The following is a 17,757-nucleotide window of genomic DNA, read 5'->3' on the forward strand; positions in this document are numbered from 1 at the left end:
GAGCTTAACCAAATGTCTATTTGTTGAATTGGGTACAATTATTGAACTTATTGGGTACAATAAGTACATATGATACTATGCTAGACTCTGTGTGAACAGGCAGAAAGAACAGAAAACCAAAATATTTGAGGTTTTAAATTTAAGGGTAGCATTCTGATTAAGTGCTCAAATGTGTAGGAATAATTATGAATAATTTAGCATTTGTTGATGATCAGGCTCTTTCATCCTACACAGACTATTCCATGTGATCCTGACAGCAGCCGCACTGATTTTCTGTTTCTCTGTTTTTCCCCATTTTTAGATGAGGAAACTGAGGCACAGAGTTATGAAGTCATTTTATTCACAACTCCTTAGCTGGCAATTGAAGGAGCGGGTTATCAAGAGTCCAACTGTTTAGGGGAGAAGGAATGTGATGACGTGTATGGGGTGGGGTGAGTAGGGAGAAGGGCCGTCATGGCATTTGAGCTGGAACAGGAGATAATGGGTAAGAGACAGGAGTGCAAAGGCTGTGTAGTTAAAGATGTCCTGAGGGAGGGGAGTGTAGGAAACCTTGAGCAGATTTTTCTGGAAAGCCTTATCAGTCTTCATTCAACAAACGTATATGGACTAGCTAATGGGTATTAGACACTGAGTGTCAAGAGTATGGAGGGTGAAAAAAAAACAGGTAAAATTCTTCCCTGAAGGAACTCACGTTTTAGTCCAGGGACTCAGAAAATAAAGAAGTCAATAAGAAACAAGGGAGCTAATAAGTAACAAAGAGGGATCTCAACTCTGGAGGCCTAAGTGGTAGCAGTCACAGAGGGATAAAGGAGCCGGGGGGGGGGGGTTCCCACTGGGTGGTTAGAGAAGCCTGGCTGAGAGGAGACATCTGAGGTTTGTCTGTTTAGAGAGGAGAAGGAGTCAATGTGGGAATAGCCAGGGCGATGAAAAGAGGGAGAGAGAAAGGCCAAGTGTGCCCTGGGACATTTCTGACATAATCCCCAGAAGACAGATAAAACTGCATTTCTTTTCTCTTCTTTCAGGTCTCTACTCTTCCCCAGGTCGTGAAAAATTCCTTTTAAATTTTATGTTACCATATCTCATTTGAGACACCATGTGTTAGACAGTGTATGGGTGGCCCCAACTACAAATAGGAAAGACAAAAGGGGAGTCAGAAGAGATTCTATCCTAAAAGGATTTCAAATTCAAACCAATTTTGTAACAAAACAAACAAACAAACAAAACACCTCAGTGTAGTCTGTTCTGAATACTCAATTGTATTTAGGAGGCTCAACAGCAGAAGTGGAAACACAGACTTGACAGAAACCATACAAAGCCTAACCTTGAACAAGTCTTGGGTAGTGTAGGAGAATCTTTGTCATTCTGTAGTATTTGACAATGTGTATCTTCCTTCATCAAAATTGTTTAACCAGTGAGAAAGTTGGGAAATAAAAGCACTCTTCTCTTGCTGATCTTTTCAGATATCAGGGAGGATGAAAGGGAGAGATTTAGAAGGAGACCCTGTGATTTCCATATGGCCATCTTGGACAATGGAAATTCTCCCAGCAGATAGACTATTTCTCTTATTGTTCGCACTTGCTGTCCAGATTTCTTGAAATCTCTCTTTAGCTTTTAAGTTATTCTAGGAACACTTTCCACTGTGCTTTGGATTTATCAGCCCTGTCTGAAGCATGTATCCAGAGTTTTATAATATTCATTGTCTTCGCAGGTTGCATGTATGTGTTTTTATATCCTGAGCCTTGAGTTCAATGCACAAGGATGACAGGTTTGCATCTGTTTTGGAAGCACACATTGAATGTCATCAGCAAATGATTTTGTTTTTAGTGATCTGACTCACGGTTTAGGAAGAAGAGTCTTACCTTAACTTGAATTAGTAAAATGCTTCCCTCCTAAGAAACTGTCATATTTTCTTATTTTATTTTGCAATGGTCTTGGGATCAAAGCAATAATTATGTCTGCATTTAGAATGGGAACCCCAGGAAACCGAACCATTAAGGTGATGTCCATGCTTTTTTCAAGAGTATGTTCAACATAGACATTTAGAACTAAAAATTAAGGTTCTAGTATTTTGTAACTTCTTATACTTGACAGAGAGAAAAACAAAGTGCAAATTGATGTGGGCAGCTCCCGTGAGCTCATGCTCAATTTCATGCATTTCTCCTTCTCATGCAGTGCCATTATTTGCATACGGCATCAGGACAAATCTGAATAGTTTAACTTCTTTTCCAACAATGGAAAATTCACCTTTTACTCAAGGTCACTTCACTTCTCCTCATGTGCATGACCCTCATTACTCCAGAAATTTCTCTGGAGTACAGGTATCAGAAGGGTGAGACTTAGGGGATATAAGTTTCGGTTTTTAAAAAAAAAAGTGTATTTTTTTTCTTTTTTTATTGAGATACAAGTCACATATCACACAGTATACCCTATACCTTAACTAAGGTATACAATTAAAAAATATATATACAATTAAACTTTTTTATCATTTTTTTTTTCTTTTCAGCGTAACAGTATTCATTGTTTTTGCACCAGGTGGTGGGTATTAAGGAGGGCACGTATTGCATGGAGCACTGGGTGTGGTGCAAAAAACAGTGTTTTGTTTTTAAACAAAACAGGGGTTTTTATATGCAGGTATTGAAAATTGAACTTTCTTTGAAAGTCACATTGAAATGATATTAAGGACACACAGATTATTAGTATAAAATGCCAGGGTGGGGTTGATTTGGTTTCTTTTCTCTGAATACAAACCTACAGTAATTGTTTAGAGAAGAGTCTTGTATTTTATCTTCAGTTTGTCCAACTGATTTTTAAAAGACCGTGGATATATAACTGACTTAATGTTGTATGCTTATTAGAATAAAATTAGTATTCTTTAGGGGGAGGAGTCCTCTCTACTATCAGCCTTGCTGCCAGTCCTGGTCGGGTCCTTCCAGTATTCCTTTGCTTTTGTAGGTCCCTGATTGAGCTTCCTGTCTCACAAACCTGTTTTAATCTGCCTCGAACAGCCTCCTAATAAATTGGCTGTGCCATTTTCTGACAGTCCGTTCATAGTAGTGATGAGCATGATGATGAAGGTGATGGTGATGGTGACAATGGGGGTGGAAACTGTTATCAGCTACTGAGTACTGACAATGCTCCAAGCCTGCTTCCCATCCGTTATGTCAGTGATCCTCACGAGGACCCTAGACGAGAGCTTTACTCTTTATTACCATTAGATGAGGAGGATGCTGCTGCTTAGCAAGGCTCCATCTCTTGTCTAAGGTCACAACTAATTATACTAAATCACAGAACAATTCCCAGCATCTGGTTAGTGCTCCCATTTATTTATTTTTTTTTCTGTTTTCATATTTTATTTCCATTTCAGAAAGTGCGTTATAAAAGAGAAGGGAGAGAGCACTCAAATTTATTGAGCCGGGAGCGTACATGGCCCACATTACCTCATTCGGTCCTCGCTAGAGCCCTGGAGGCACTATTCTTGCTTCCACATGCGCAGAAGGAAGCAAAGGCTCAGAGGCATCTTCATCCCAGCTCTGAACACCATCAGCTGATTTCTTGTGCTCTGCATTCAATAAGCAGACTGGGTTTTATCTGTGGAAAATACAACTACATAGATTTTTAGGATCAAGGATTCCCGATAGCGGGCAAAGGGTCAAAGTATTTTGTCTTTTTCAAAATTGGGGTGACTTGACAATGAGCAGTGGGATGATTTTGCTTAGAACGGAATGTAGAGGAGTCAGGCTACACATAGACATGGCTCAGAGACACTCTTGCACAAGTAGACATGCTTGGAAAGCCAACACAGGATGTAAAACAAAACAGAAGAGGGGGAAAATCCTCAAGCGCCTGTATTTTTGTTCCTAAGGTGAAGAAATAAGCTCTTCTACAGAACAGAAATAAATACCACTGTCTTTTATAGAATGAAATGAGTTACAGCATTACATAAATAACATCCATCATGCATTTTATCCTCTCAGAGACCATTAAAATTCCTGTAGTCATTAGCACTTAGGTTCACTTAATCATTAAACAATCAGTTATTGTACTAAGTGCTATAATGATGTTCTTGAAGGAATATAAAATACATGCAGTTATATGAGAACAGGAAAAAAACCACACCCTGAAGAACCAAATAATTTTCCACAAATTAAGTCCAAGACTGAAGAATGTTTGCAGAATAAAGATACAATCGTTACAGTAGGCTTGTTAGACAAGGGAAACTTCTCAGGTAAGTGATTTATGTACTGGCCTTTGTAATAGCTGGGGGTTTTACAAGAGTGCAGGAAAGAGAAAGGTTTTTCAGGTTGGGGGAATATCATGATGGCAGCACTTAGGGTTTTAGTTGGAACCAATTCATTTAAGAAGATGTTGTGATTTTCTTTGCCTCAGAAATTTTACGAGAGAAATAGTACATAGATCTTAAAATTGATGCATATTTTGTTCCTTTAAATTGTTTAGTCATACTGAAGCATACTGCTGCGTTTTGAATGTGAACAGCTTCAAATTTAATAAAACTTATTCTTGCTTTAAATATACTTTGGGAAATCTTAAAAAATATATATTTATTTATTTATTTATTTATTTGACAGACAGATCACACGTAGGCAGAGAAGCAGGCAGAGAGAGAGAGGGAAGCAGGCTCCTTGCTGAGTAGAGAGCCCGATGCGGGGCTCTATCCCAGGACCCCGGGATCATGACCTGAGCCGAAGGCAGAGGCTTTAACCCACTGGGCCACCCAGGTGCCCCTACTTTGGGAAATTTTTAAGTGAAGAATGTATTACTAATTTTGCCACCAGTTTATATAATTTGGGAATATGACTTTATTAGAAAAACAACTGGCAATAACTATGAAAATTACAATGAAGAGCCCTACTATTCACCTCCAGAAGTATTCTCTTGGCAAACCCAAATGTAGGCTTTTGTGAAGGGCTTTCACAGCATAAAGAAGGGGCCTTCCCAGCCCACATGAAATTTCTCCAGTCTCCTGTGATCTTGTACTTCACCTGTTCTCCCAGAAGATCACGGAGAACACAAACCAGTCATCTGATTTGGGTACCAATTAAATCATGCTCAACCCTTACTCAGTTTTCCTTTCGGAGGGAGCTCTCATGAGCTTATGGCCCGTTGTTGTGGCCCTCTCCCCTGCCTAACGGGAAAACACAGGCACAGGCTGTGGGAGGGTGAGCTGCTTAAGAAGACAGACGGGGGGATATCTAGGGTTGGATCCGTGTCTTCCATGTGTGCAGGGTTCTGTGTTCTGCAAGCCTATCTTCAGCTGTGTGTGGAGGCTGTCATGCCGGCTGCTATTCCCAGCGTGGACGGACACCAAGCTGCTGCTGAACAGCCCAGAGGGAAATCGCGGATGTTAAGGCCCACTTAGACAAAGTAGTCTGTGTGAAAGGAGAACAGACAATCCTTAAACAGTTAGACACCGTTTGGGGGCTCATGAAAGGGTATCTTGACCTAGTTTCTTGATTCCATGAAAATAGGCCTATTATTATAAAGTGCTCTGGAAATGTTATTGAGGACACTCAAAGCAGTTTAATATGAGACTGTGAAACTTAGGTGTAGTATCCTTACAACTCCAGTCTGCCTTTCTACCTTAGGAAATACTGAGGAATGTGCAAATAAGACCGTGATCCACACCGAAGTCATCTTGGAACCGTAGTTTTGTTTCTCTTAAATATTATCTATTTTCAGATCTATGCGTATGGTTAGAAGACAAGAATCCTCACTGTTCGCAGAGAGAAAAGCCGTACAGGGTAGTGGGGATAATATGGTTAATTTTTCTATTTGCTGATATATATTATAATACATTTCGAAAAAGGAACAAAGGTTACTTCCCAATAAGAAAATGGTAACTGTCATTTTTTGAAAAAAGAAAATGGAACCCTAACTGTAGACTAATGATGAGATAAAGTAAATAAGATGTCTTGTAGGGCTAAACTTCTAAATGTCATGACATAATCATTTTGTGAAGAACACTGTAATTTGTTGAAATGACAACTTTGTATGATTAATATTTTATTTTTGGATGAAACAAACAAACAAAAATGAGGATAGTTCTTTAAGAGCTCAGGGCAGTGTCTAGCAGGTAGCAAGACCTTTAACACATTTGATTAGTAAACAAATGAGTACATAAACAAATGGATAAAAAAATGCTTTAAGAGGTTGCTCCTGCCATGTACTTCAGAGAAAACTGGTGGGTTGGATAAGGGCTGTGGTTTAAAAACCAAAACAAGGGGTGCCTGGGTGGCTCAGTTGTTTAAGCACCTGCCTTTGGCTCAGGTTATGATCTCAGGGTCCTGGCATCAAGTCCTTCATCAGGCTCTCTGCTCAGTGGGGAGACTGCTTCTCCCTCTCTCTGTCTATAGCTCTTTGTGTGTGTGCACTCTCTCTATCAAATAAATAAATACAGTCTTTAAAAAACTTTATAAATAAATGAATAACAAAACAAAAACACCAAACTTCTTGGAAAGAAAGAGTATCTTTTGAAAGGTTTTAATTTGAAGAAAAAAAAAAACTAAGCAACAAAATTTATCATTAAACTATTAATGTTGGGAACCTTTTGTCTTCTGACAGGATAGTGGTAATTTGTATCATAGTATATTTGAGCCTCTAAGGCCAAATAGCTGATTAGTATAGTAGTAAGGTGTTACACACTTTCTAAAAATTTCCTACTTGAACGTGTCTTGTGAATTTATCATGTTTATCAGTTTTTGTTAGCTTATTAATAAATAGTATATCTTATTTTCATAAACAAGTATCCAGAAACCTAATTTATTTCTGGATTGGCTAAAACCTCTATGGTTTTAGACTTTATACAAAATGCTTGGCATTGGCTTACTTCTGATGCTGTTGACATAAAGTCTGGAGTAAAATTATTTTGTAGCTGTTAATAAAAAGGCATGCAATCTGATTAATTACACAGAAAAAGGTAGGATCAGGCATAGTTTTTAATTTTTAGAGCTCAGATTCTCCTGAATCTGAATGAGACTCAGAGTCTCAGTTTCAGATTCTGAAACTGAATTACATAGACAACACATGATCAAGAATCAACTAAAAAGTAATGGCTGGAATGTTACCTTGGAATATTAAATCTTTCATAGTAGCAAAACAATATTAAATTCATGTAAGAACAGAATAATTAGTTTCCCTCAAAAAACTTTTGATAAGAATCAACTAATGTGATATATCAGGAAGAGGTTTCTAGTTAAACAAGCAACAGAGTGTCAAAAAAAATAGAAATTTTAAATCAACCAGGACCTTACCATGTCAACAAATATTTGTGGAGAACACACAGCCAAGTACTGTGGGAGGCACTGAGGATATAAGGATGAACACACAACTTTGGTGCTTATACTACTTACATTTGCTGGGAGACAGTTAAGTGCCAGGGAACACTCACACATGTGCACATATATAATTTTAAATTTCGAAGATCTACAGGGTAATAATGAAGAATGCTATAGGACAAGTATAACAAGGAGATCTAATTTAGACTGGAGGATCGGGAAAGTTCTTCCACAGGGTCTCATACACCTGACATGAACTACGAGAAGGAAATAATCAGGTGAAGAGTGGGGGTAAAGAGATGTTTCAAGAGAGAAACACATGTGTGAAGTCCTGAGTTGGGAAGGTACGTAGGTTTTCTCCAGAACCGAATGAAAAACAATGTTATGGGAGCACAGTGAGGAAAAATGGCAAGCGGCAAAGCCCAAGAGGTAGGCAGGGCCCTGACTGTGCAGCATTCTGTAGGCCATTGTGGGCAAATGACCCGTGCAAACCATGACTGGATGACAGGATTGGCCTTAGCATCAAATGTGGAGTTAAGGATAATGATGTCTTTAGCAGTGCAAACAATTTCCTCTGATTCAAGAGGTCTTAAACAGGTTTCATTTGGGGAATTTTCATTTGGAGAATTGACAATAGGATTGATTGTGAGTTATTTATTTGAAGAAACAGCCTTCTAACCTGGCATCCTCTGGTCCTCTTTAGGTGTAGGTCTTGAATATGTAGCTATGAGTTTACTTGCAGAGCTGAGCCTAGGTAAGGCAGCAATGCGCATGTGTTGAGCCATACACTATCAGGCCCATGGCACACACTCTCTCTTCTCATCCTCACAACCATCCTATGACCTGGATATTTTATCTCCGTTCTATAGATGAGGACATTGACTCATAGGGAAGGTAGCAAATTTCCACTACCTTGGAAGATGTGCCTTGGAACAGGTGATTCAAATCTGGGTCTCCTAGGTTTGTGTAGTAATTCTTCTCAGGCCACAACTCCAGGGGTGTACTTGCTACTGGATCTCCTGAAATGGGAATAAAAAAGATCTTTGTAGATGCCAGTACCCTCCATGCCCTCCATTTTATTCATAAATTCAGGCACTGAAGCATTTTTTAATTTATTTATTTGACAGAGAGAGATCACAGTAGGCAGAGAGACAGGCAGAGAGAGAGAGGAGGAAGCAGGCTCCCTGCTGAGCAGAGCACCCGATGCAGGGCTTGACCCCAGGACGCCGGGGATCGTGACCTGAGCCGAAGCCAGAGGCTTAACTCATTGAGCCACCCAGGAACCGCTTAAGTATTTTCTTAATAAGCGTTTATTAAAGACTTAGTAAGACATCTGACATCACTGAGAAGAAGAAAAGATGAACGAGAAGAAAGAAGAGAGGGAGATAAATGTAAATAAGACAGAATCTGCCTTCAAAGAGCCTGTATTAGGAAAGCTAGGGCTAATACACACATAATCATGAAATAGTGGAGAATGTGTTGTTAGGTCACAAGGGAAATATAAGCTAAGATTAATTCCTACTATGCCTCTGAAATACAGGTAGGATGTTGATGGCTGGAGAGGCAAGAGGAGAGCGTTCCAAAACAGACAGTCATAATTTGGAGGGACGTTTCCTCTAAAGTCATTTCAGGACCTCTCTTCAGATTAATCAAGCTGACGGAGCATGGAACACTTTGTTCTTAACAGGGACGAACGGTCCAACAAAACATATGCTATATGTGGCTGAAATGTATTCCTCATATCGAAAAAATAAAATATATTTAGACATGTTTTAATACTTCCCTAGATAAGAGGGACTTATATTTTCTCCATAAGTTTTGTTGTTTTAATTTCAGCTGTACAACTACTGTTGCTGACTACAGGGGAGTTAGAGAGGAAGGACAGGAGGAAGTTCTGGATGGTGATTTGTTCTTGATCACTTAGGCATGCTATCCACATCCCCAGTAACTCTTCTGGAAGCCTCCTGAAATTCCAGCAAATCCTCTCCAGTATAGGGTTAGGAGGGTGGAACATATGGGGAGAAACGCTACGGACTAAGTTGAATATGGTAAATTCCTAGACTCTCAGCCTGATACCTTCTTTCTACCCCCTTCTCACCTATGTCGAAAAAGATTATGAAGACAGATTAAAGTGAGGGGAACTTTGTAGAAAACATTTTGTTCTGAGGATGTAGTGCAAGAAGAGAAACGGGAAGTGGAAAAACTAGAATACGGAGGCTTTGAATGTCCGATTATGGAATTTAGACGTTCTGTGGCAGGTAATATAGACAATCTCAGGTCTTAAAGTTTGTTGTTGTTTTTGTTTTTTAGGTTTGTTTTTGTTTTTAAATATCTAGATTCCTAATTAGAGGCAATACCTTGAAATAGGGTAGTATTTTTTTTTTCCAATTATAGAAATCATTCTTATGCATACAAGATGTTAAATGTTGTTTGTTTCATGTTGAACCTCTTTCAAGAGTTATTATAGGGTCAGTCCATGGTTTCCCTGGATATTATTGTTATGATATTTTTAGGGGAGTCAATCCCAAAATTAATTCCTAGAGAGTCAACAAAATTGCAATCCAGTCAACATTTGACATAGCCAAATAAACATTTACATATTCCAAATGTCCTTGCAATTGGAATTCATTTCCTTTCTCAATCTCACAAAGGAAATACTCTCTCCTGATGTTTCCCTTGATATGTAAGGCCAAGGAATAAATTTTCCTTATTTTTTAAAAAAATTTTTTATTTTTTATAAAAATTTTCCTTATTTTTTTTTTAAATTTTATTTACTTATTTGACATAGACACAGGACGAGAGAGGGATCACAAGTGGGAGTGGGTGAGGGAGAAGCAGGCTTCCCGCTGAGGAGGGAGCCTGATGCAGGGCTCAATCCCAGGACCTTGGAATCATGACCTGAGCAGAAGGCTTAACGACTGAACCACCCAGGCACACCAAGTTCTCCCTATTCTTTTAAGAGTATGTTCAACATGGGGGCTTTTGCTATCTCTCTGTCGCCCAGCCATCTTCCAAGTCAGATTTCAATAATATTATGAGCCATAACCTTTTGTTTCAAAATTGGTTCTTTGCAGGAAATCAAAGGTGGAAGAGTATCTATATGAAATATTGATTTTTTTTAAAGGACCTCACTTTCTTTTGTTCTTTCTCCCTTCTTTCCAAAAGCTGAAATGTAGTATTAGTGAAATTGTTAACAGTCTTGAAAAAGCCCATTCTAGATGCTGTCTTCCAGTTAGGTTTGCTCACTTTTCTCTCCTGGATTATGATAATATGGTTTTAATACCATTTCATCTAAAGTAATTCTATTTGTTGAGCAATTAACATTTCTGTTTTTCAAACCATTTTAAACCATCACATGCATATACTTAAAGTATTTTAATAAAATTATATTAACTCACAATTTTTTTCTTTGAGATGGCCTATACAGCAATAGTCCTATCTAAAACGATAGAGGTGCAATTTTAAGAAATAAATTTGGAAAGTATGTTACTTTTTTCTTGTTTTGAATTTCTAAAGGCATATTTTTATTATATAATGTCCTATAAAATACTAATAATAGTTATCTATTATGGAATACCCACCTCTGCCATGCACTGCTTTAAAGAAAGTGTAATAAAGACCTCTATGAGATAAATGGGACCACTCTGGACTAAACTGTGTTTCCCAAAAATTTGTATGCTGAAGCCCTAAACCCCAGTGTGACTCTATTTTGAGATATAGCTTTTAGGAATTTATTACAGGTAAAAGATGTCATAAGGGTAGGATCTTAATCCATTAAGATTGGTCAACTTTTAAGAGGAGAAGAGAGTGATCTCTGTCTCTCTCTGCTTGTGATGTGCATGCCCCAAGGAAGGGCCATGTGAGGCCAGGATACAGCAAGAGGGTGGCTATCTATAAACCAGGAAGGGAGACCTCACCATGCTTCCAACCTCCAGAACCATGAGAAAATAACTATCTGATGTTTAAGCTACCCAGTCTGTGGTATATTGGTATGCTATTAAGTGACTGTCTCCATTTTGTGGACTAAGAAGCAGACAGAGCCACTGGTATCTGAACCTAAATATGTTTGACTATAAAAGCCCACTTTTTGGACTACCCTCTGAATTTTAAGCCAGCAAATAATGAATATAGATAGCCTTTTAAAACAATACCAAGCACTTCATCTGTTGTTGTTTCTTTGCATTTTAATTTTTACTAGGTTTCTCAGATATCACAAAGTCAGTTGATTTTGTTCATTCCTATTCATTATCATCTGATTTTTGTCTTCTAGTAGGATGTTACTATTTGGGCTTTCAGAATTCCAGGTTAATATTTAAAAATGTAGCTAATCTTCTTGAAATTGCAATGTTGAAAAAATCCAAGAAGATTTACTATTGCTGTATTTGCTTGTTGTAAAACATATTAAATACAAAATATCCAGTTTTGTGCCTGAAACTAGTTGGCAGTGTCCCATTAAGCCATATTAAAATTAACTTCTATTAATTGGATTAGAAATTCAGTGAGAATGACAGCTGCTAGTGCCTTTTGCAGTTACTTTGTTTCTCTACAATCCATATGGCAGAAATCACATAATGCTTTTATCCCCATTGAAATAAACACTTGAGATAAAAAGGTTTAACTCAATGTGATCAGGATATGTGTATTTGTTTTTCTTTAATTAAAAAAGAGGGTTTTTTTTTTTTTGTAAAAACTGAACTTTTTTTCTCTCTTTTACAGGTTTTCACCAGCCATATTTTTATATCTGATTAGCATTGTTCCATCATTATGGCTTCTTGAAATGCACGATGAGACCCAGGTATGTCCCTTTGGAAAGTAAGAAAGTGGAATATTTATCAGTAAACTATTTTCATACTATAATTTATTTCAGAAATGCACTTCTCAAAGGAATGGTAGTTATCAAGAATTGAAAAAGTAAGAGGCCATTAACAAAAGAAAGTGAATTCATGATCTATCAAAGCCAATAAAAATGTTATAGTTAAGCATTAAGATTTATAATTAATTAATAACTTATGTTAAAGATCTTGTTCTTGGGACGCCTGGGTGGCTCAGTTGGTTGGACGGCTGCCTTCGGCTCAGGTCATGGTCTCGGAGTCCCAGGATCGAGTCCCGCATCTGGCTCCCAGCTCCATGGGGAGCCTGCTTCTCCCTCTGACCTTCTCCTCGCTCATGCTCTCTCACTGTCTCTCTCTCAAATAAATAAATTTTTAAAAATTTAAATTAAAAAAAAATTTAAAAAAAAAAAAAAAAAAAGAAAAAAAAAGATCTTGTTCTTAAGCACTCCTGACCTCAAATATGCTAGAGTTTTTTACGTGAGGTACGGGAAGGTTGTGTGTAAAAATTTGGCTTTAAACTTCGCATATTCAATGAATTCCTATATTGTACTGAAAATGGGCAGGGCTCAATAATCTAGCATCCTATAAAATAAAAGTAGCAGAAATTAAAAATAAACCCCATTGTCTAGACTCTGTTATGCAAATGCAATCAAACTTGGTGGGGCTACTAAAAAAAGTCTGTCTTAAAATACAGGCCTTACAGATTACAAAAGATTCCTTTTTGAGGGTCCCATGAGCTGTTTTAGTGAAATGGGTATTCTACTCTGGAGCCAGATATGAAGAATTAAAAAGAGGAGTATGAGATCTACCATTGGGAGAGGTGGGCTACGTGTATAAGGACTGACTTAAAAAATAAACAATGGCTTCCAATGAGAGTCTCTAATCTATAGAGAGAGAAAGATTTTTAAGTGAGTTGCTGCTTAGATGGGCAGCCCCAGGTATCAGGATCTGGATTAGATTCACAATCTATTACTATTAATGCTCCTGTACCACACTGTGAAAGGCAGACTCTAGCAGATGCCAGCCTGGACTTCATATCTTCTGGGTCATAACATAGGGCTATGTTATAGATAAGCTATAGTTATGATATAATATTATTATAGTATTTTCACTGATACAATGCATTATTCAAGATAAGAATTTGCCCCTATACAGATTTCTTTGCTGCAGTTGGTCATTTTATAGTAAAGTTAAGCCTCTGATATATGTTTCAGATATCCAAACCTTGTCTGGAAAATGCTTGCTCCAAATTTTAGGCACACACAGGGGAATTTAGCTCTGTGGACTATTTCTGAAGAATTCCACAAGCACATACCAATAAAATAGGCCTGAGGAAAACATTTATCTGCTTTAACCCTGTTTAAAAATATTAAAGTCATAGGCTATCTCTATGACTGTAGCAAAATATTTTTGTAGCACTAGATTGGCTGGTTCAAGTTATCATGGTTTTTAAAAACCATACCATAAGAGTTAGGGGACTGTTTCAATTTCCTTACTACTTACTACTTTCAGGGGGATGGAAATAAGCTCTGGTGATTTGAATCATTTCTTTCTTTCACATACAATTCTATAACATGACTATCATCCACAATAACAATTCATTTCCCCAAATGCTTTTATAATATAAATGCGTTGCACAGTTAATTGATATACAGGTCAAATCCCATTACAACAAATAGCATGCAACCAAAAGCTCTCTTTTTAATAAAAAAAGATTTTTGAGCCCCAGGCAGTACCTCTCTAATTTTCATACTACAAAAGAAATTGGACCTTTAGTAGTAATGGATTTGACTCATTTTGACACTAAGAATTAAAATGAATGCCCAAAGATTGAATTGGGCAGGGTGGGCAGCGATGGAAGTAGAAAAAAGTAAGCGTAAAGGAGACAAAACAGTATTGGAATTGCATTTAAAGAAATGAGAAATGGCAGAATAAAGGAAGGTACAGCAATTCTCTTAGTCCATTCATTTAAAAAAATTTGGTTGTGATAATAACCACTTTTCTTTATGTAATCCTTTCTTTCAAAGTATTTTTCAAATGTATTTTCTCCTTTATGAACTCATCAACTCCATGAGTTAGGCATGTTATATATATTTCTACTTTACAGAGGAGGACACTGAAACAGAAACATTAAGTAATTTTCTCAAGGTCACACAGCTAATCAATAACAGTCCTGGGGCTTAGCACCTAGGTCTTAACCCCTACTCTGTTAAACCACACTGCCTTTCTCTGTTATGTGTTCTATATTTTAGAGGCGTTATCAAAATTACCTGATTTTTTTTCATGACAAGTTAGTGATTTAATTTCTTTTCACAGTTTCCACGTATTCTACATCCTAAATGTTCTAACCTATGTCTTGGCATTAGGAAAGCATCCTGACCTATCTCATGAAGACATTCCTACGAGGTGATCAGTTCTGTACCTTCATTTCTGCATCTGCCTAGGTCCACATGACTAGAAACAGCATGATTATGACAAGAGTTATGACCATAATTCTTAGATCTATCTGTGAAGTGGCAGAATTTAAACAATGGAAACTTTCTGGTCTTGGTGGGGTTAGGGTCTGGTTTGACCCAAAGGAATATTCTTGAAGCAATAAGAGTTTTTAAGACCCATGAAAAAGTGGCTTGTTTGTATCCAGATCATCTAAATGAACTCACCTATACAATGCTAAGTGGAAATAATATTACCATAAAAACAATACAAGCCAGGTTAGGTTGTAGGAATCAAACCAGTTGATCTTTGCAGTCCCAAGCAGCTGTCACTTAAAGGAAAAATTTCATCAATTTGTAACAAGTAGAATTACAAGAATGGAATGGAACTCAGGTTGCATTATCATAATGTGGACTACAAGCTATTGGCCACTGCAGGGCAGATGAAGTTTTGGGGTTTTTTTGTTTGTTTGTTTTGGTTTTGGTTTTTGTTTTGGGTTTTTTTTTTTTTTTGTAGTAATGAGATGTCTATAAATTTTTGGTGCTAAGGATTAAAAAAAACATATCAAGGTCACCACTTTTAATATATGTGCTAATAAATAGATTTCATGCCTATGGAATAAAGTGGTCAAAATTATTTCCTCGTGCCCTTTTGATTCTCACAAAGCTACTCTGCAATGAGGATTTATTGCTTGGTTCAAAGATTTAACTTTTTATCTTCATTATCTTTCCATGGAGTCTTAGCTGCACAGAAAAAAAAAAAGTGTGCAAACAGCTGGATTTTTTGCTCCTAGAGATATGGCACATGGCCATCTTTCCTAAGTACGCCTGTCATTTCACCCATAACACTAGTTGTTTTGATGGGGAGTAGAAAAAAATAGCTTCTTGACAGACTTTCTTTTATTTTTTCAAGTAGCTTATAGATTGATTGATGTGGTATCTAGACTAATTAAGAAAAATACACTTCTTATAGTATTAGCATTAAAAAAAAATACTTTCTCTAAGTCCAAATATGTGAGTGTGGTTATGTGGTGGTGATGATGGTGGTAGTGATGTGTGTATATGTATGTGTGTGTTTCAAAAGTACATTAGCCTTGCAGGTGTTTGAAAAAAATCAACTTTTTTTTAAAACTTTTTTTATTTAATTTGTGAAATAATCATTAGTTACACTTGTATTTTCAAGTACCACTCTTTTTTTCTCTTACATATTTTTTCTCTACTCAGATTCCTAGCATCTGGATAAAAATCATGCACAGTTAACTTGTAGAAATTTACGTGCAAAATGAAGGAACAAAAAGGGTAAAACATCAAGTTTGGGTCTTTGTCAAAGTTTCCATAAACCCAAGTGGACCTCCAAAATGACACTAAAATACATATTTTAATAGAGGAACATGTTAATTTTTTTGGTTGTCTCGGTGTTTAACAGGCAAGATTGAAAATAATTGGATTACCTGCTTAAGCAAATGTTATTTTAGATAAATATCCTTCTGGACAAGAAATAAACTCTTAGAATAGATGTTCTGACCAGATCATACATGTTTTCATGTTGTCATTGTTGATTTGTTTGTTCTACAACTGGTCCAGGTTTCAAAAAAGGAACCCCAGTTATTACTCTGTGAATTGTACAGCTCTCAAATACCAACAGCATTTTTCACAGAACCAAAACAAACAATCCTAAAATTTGCATGGAATCAAAGACTCTGAATAGGCTAAGCAATCTTGAAAAAGGAAGGTAAAGCTGGAGGCATTACAATTCCAGACTTCATATTATATTACAAAACTGTAGTAATCAGAACAGTATGCTACTGGAACAAAACAGGATACATAGATCAATAGAACAGAATAGAAAACCAAGAAGTAAACCCATAATTATATCATCAGTTAATCTTCAACAAAACAGTAAAGAATATCCAATGGGAAAAACCAGTCTCTTCAACACCTGGTGTTGGGAAAACTGAACAGTAACTCACAGAAGGAGGAAACTGGACCACTTTCTCACATCATACACAAAAACAAATTCAAAATCGAGTAAAGACCTAAATATGAGACCTGAAACTATTAAATCCTACAACAGACACTAAATTCCTTAACATCAGCCATAGCAACTTTTTCTAGTTATGTCTCCTAAGGCAAGGGAAACAGAAACAAAAATAAACTATTGGGATTACATCAAAATAAAAAGATCTGCACAGTGAAGGATACAATCAATAAAGCTAATGTATAGAATGGGAAGAGATATTTGCAAATGACATATCTGTTAAAGGGTTAGTATCCAAAATATATGAAGAACTTAGAAAATTCAAAAAACAAATATTCCAATTTTAAAAAATGGATAGCAAAATGATAGTACAATTTCATTTGCATTTTAAGAAGGAATCCTAAATGGCATGTATTTTAGCACCAGACCTAAATGTCTTATTCATTATAATCTGTGGTCAATCATTGGAAACAAAGCCTCAGGGTACAGTCCAAATGCAGTCATTAAGTACTAACTATGAAAGTTAAGAGGAATTCAGTGACTGCACATTTAGATAACTGCTTTAAAATGCATTGGATCGGGGTGCCTAGGTGGCTCAGTCAGTTAAGAGATTGACTTTTGATTTTGGCTCAGTGCATGATCTCAGGGTCTTGAGATCAAGCCCCACGTCAGGCTCCATGCTAATTCTCCTGGAACCTGCTTAGGATTCTCTCCTCCTTTCCCAGTACCCCTTCCCCACTCTGCTCACATAGGCTATCTAAGACTATAGATAGATAAATGAATAGATAGATAGAGAAATAAATAAAAATACATTGGATAGCATAAAGAAAGTGAATGATATACCCATAGTTCTTAATTCTCAGCTGAAGAAATACATTGCCCCCCACTTATCCATGAGGGATAAGTTCTAAGTTTCCCCAGTGGATGCCTAAAAATGTGTGTAGTATCAAAGTCAATATACACTGTTTTTTCCTATATGTATATACTTATGATAAAGTTTAATTTATAAATTAAGCACAGCAAGGTATTAACAATAGCTAATAATAAAATAGAACACTTAAATAATGTACTATAATAAAAGTTATGTGAATATGGAAAAAGAAATGGGTATAAGACATAAATAGACATTTCTCCAAAGAAGACATCCAGATAGCCAATAGATCTATGAAAAGATGTTCATCATCACTTTGATTACAGATCAAAACTACAATGAGATAGCACCT

The 17,757-nt window shown here is 36.8% G+C and overlaps 1 protein-coding gene across 2 annotated transcripts in view; it reads left to right on the forward strand.

Moving 5' to 3' along the window:
- TMEM26 (transmembrane protein 26) overlaps positions 1 to 17,757 on the forward strand; it is a 48,008-nt gene that overhangs the window by 5,994 nt on the left and 24,257 nt on the right. For both annotated transcript variants that reach the window (XM_004765677.3, XM_013063074.2), the window contains one exon: positions 12,009 to 12,087. In XM_004765677.3, coding sequence (XP_004765734.1) covers positions 12,009 to 12,087 — 79 coding nt within the window. The remainder of the gene's footprint in view (positions 1 to 12,008; positions 12,088 to 17,757) is intronic.

Source organism: Mustela putorius, unplaced genomic scaffold (genome assembly GCF_011764305.1).
Source record: "Mustela putorius furo isolate JIRA1106 unplaced genomic scaffold, ASM1176430v1.1 tig00003949_pilon_pilon_pilon, whole genome shotgun sequence".
NCBI classification, from domain to species: Eukaryota; Metazoa; Chordata; class Mammalia; order Carnivora; family Mustelidae; genus Mustela; species Mustela putorius.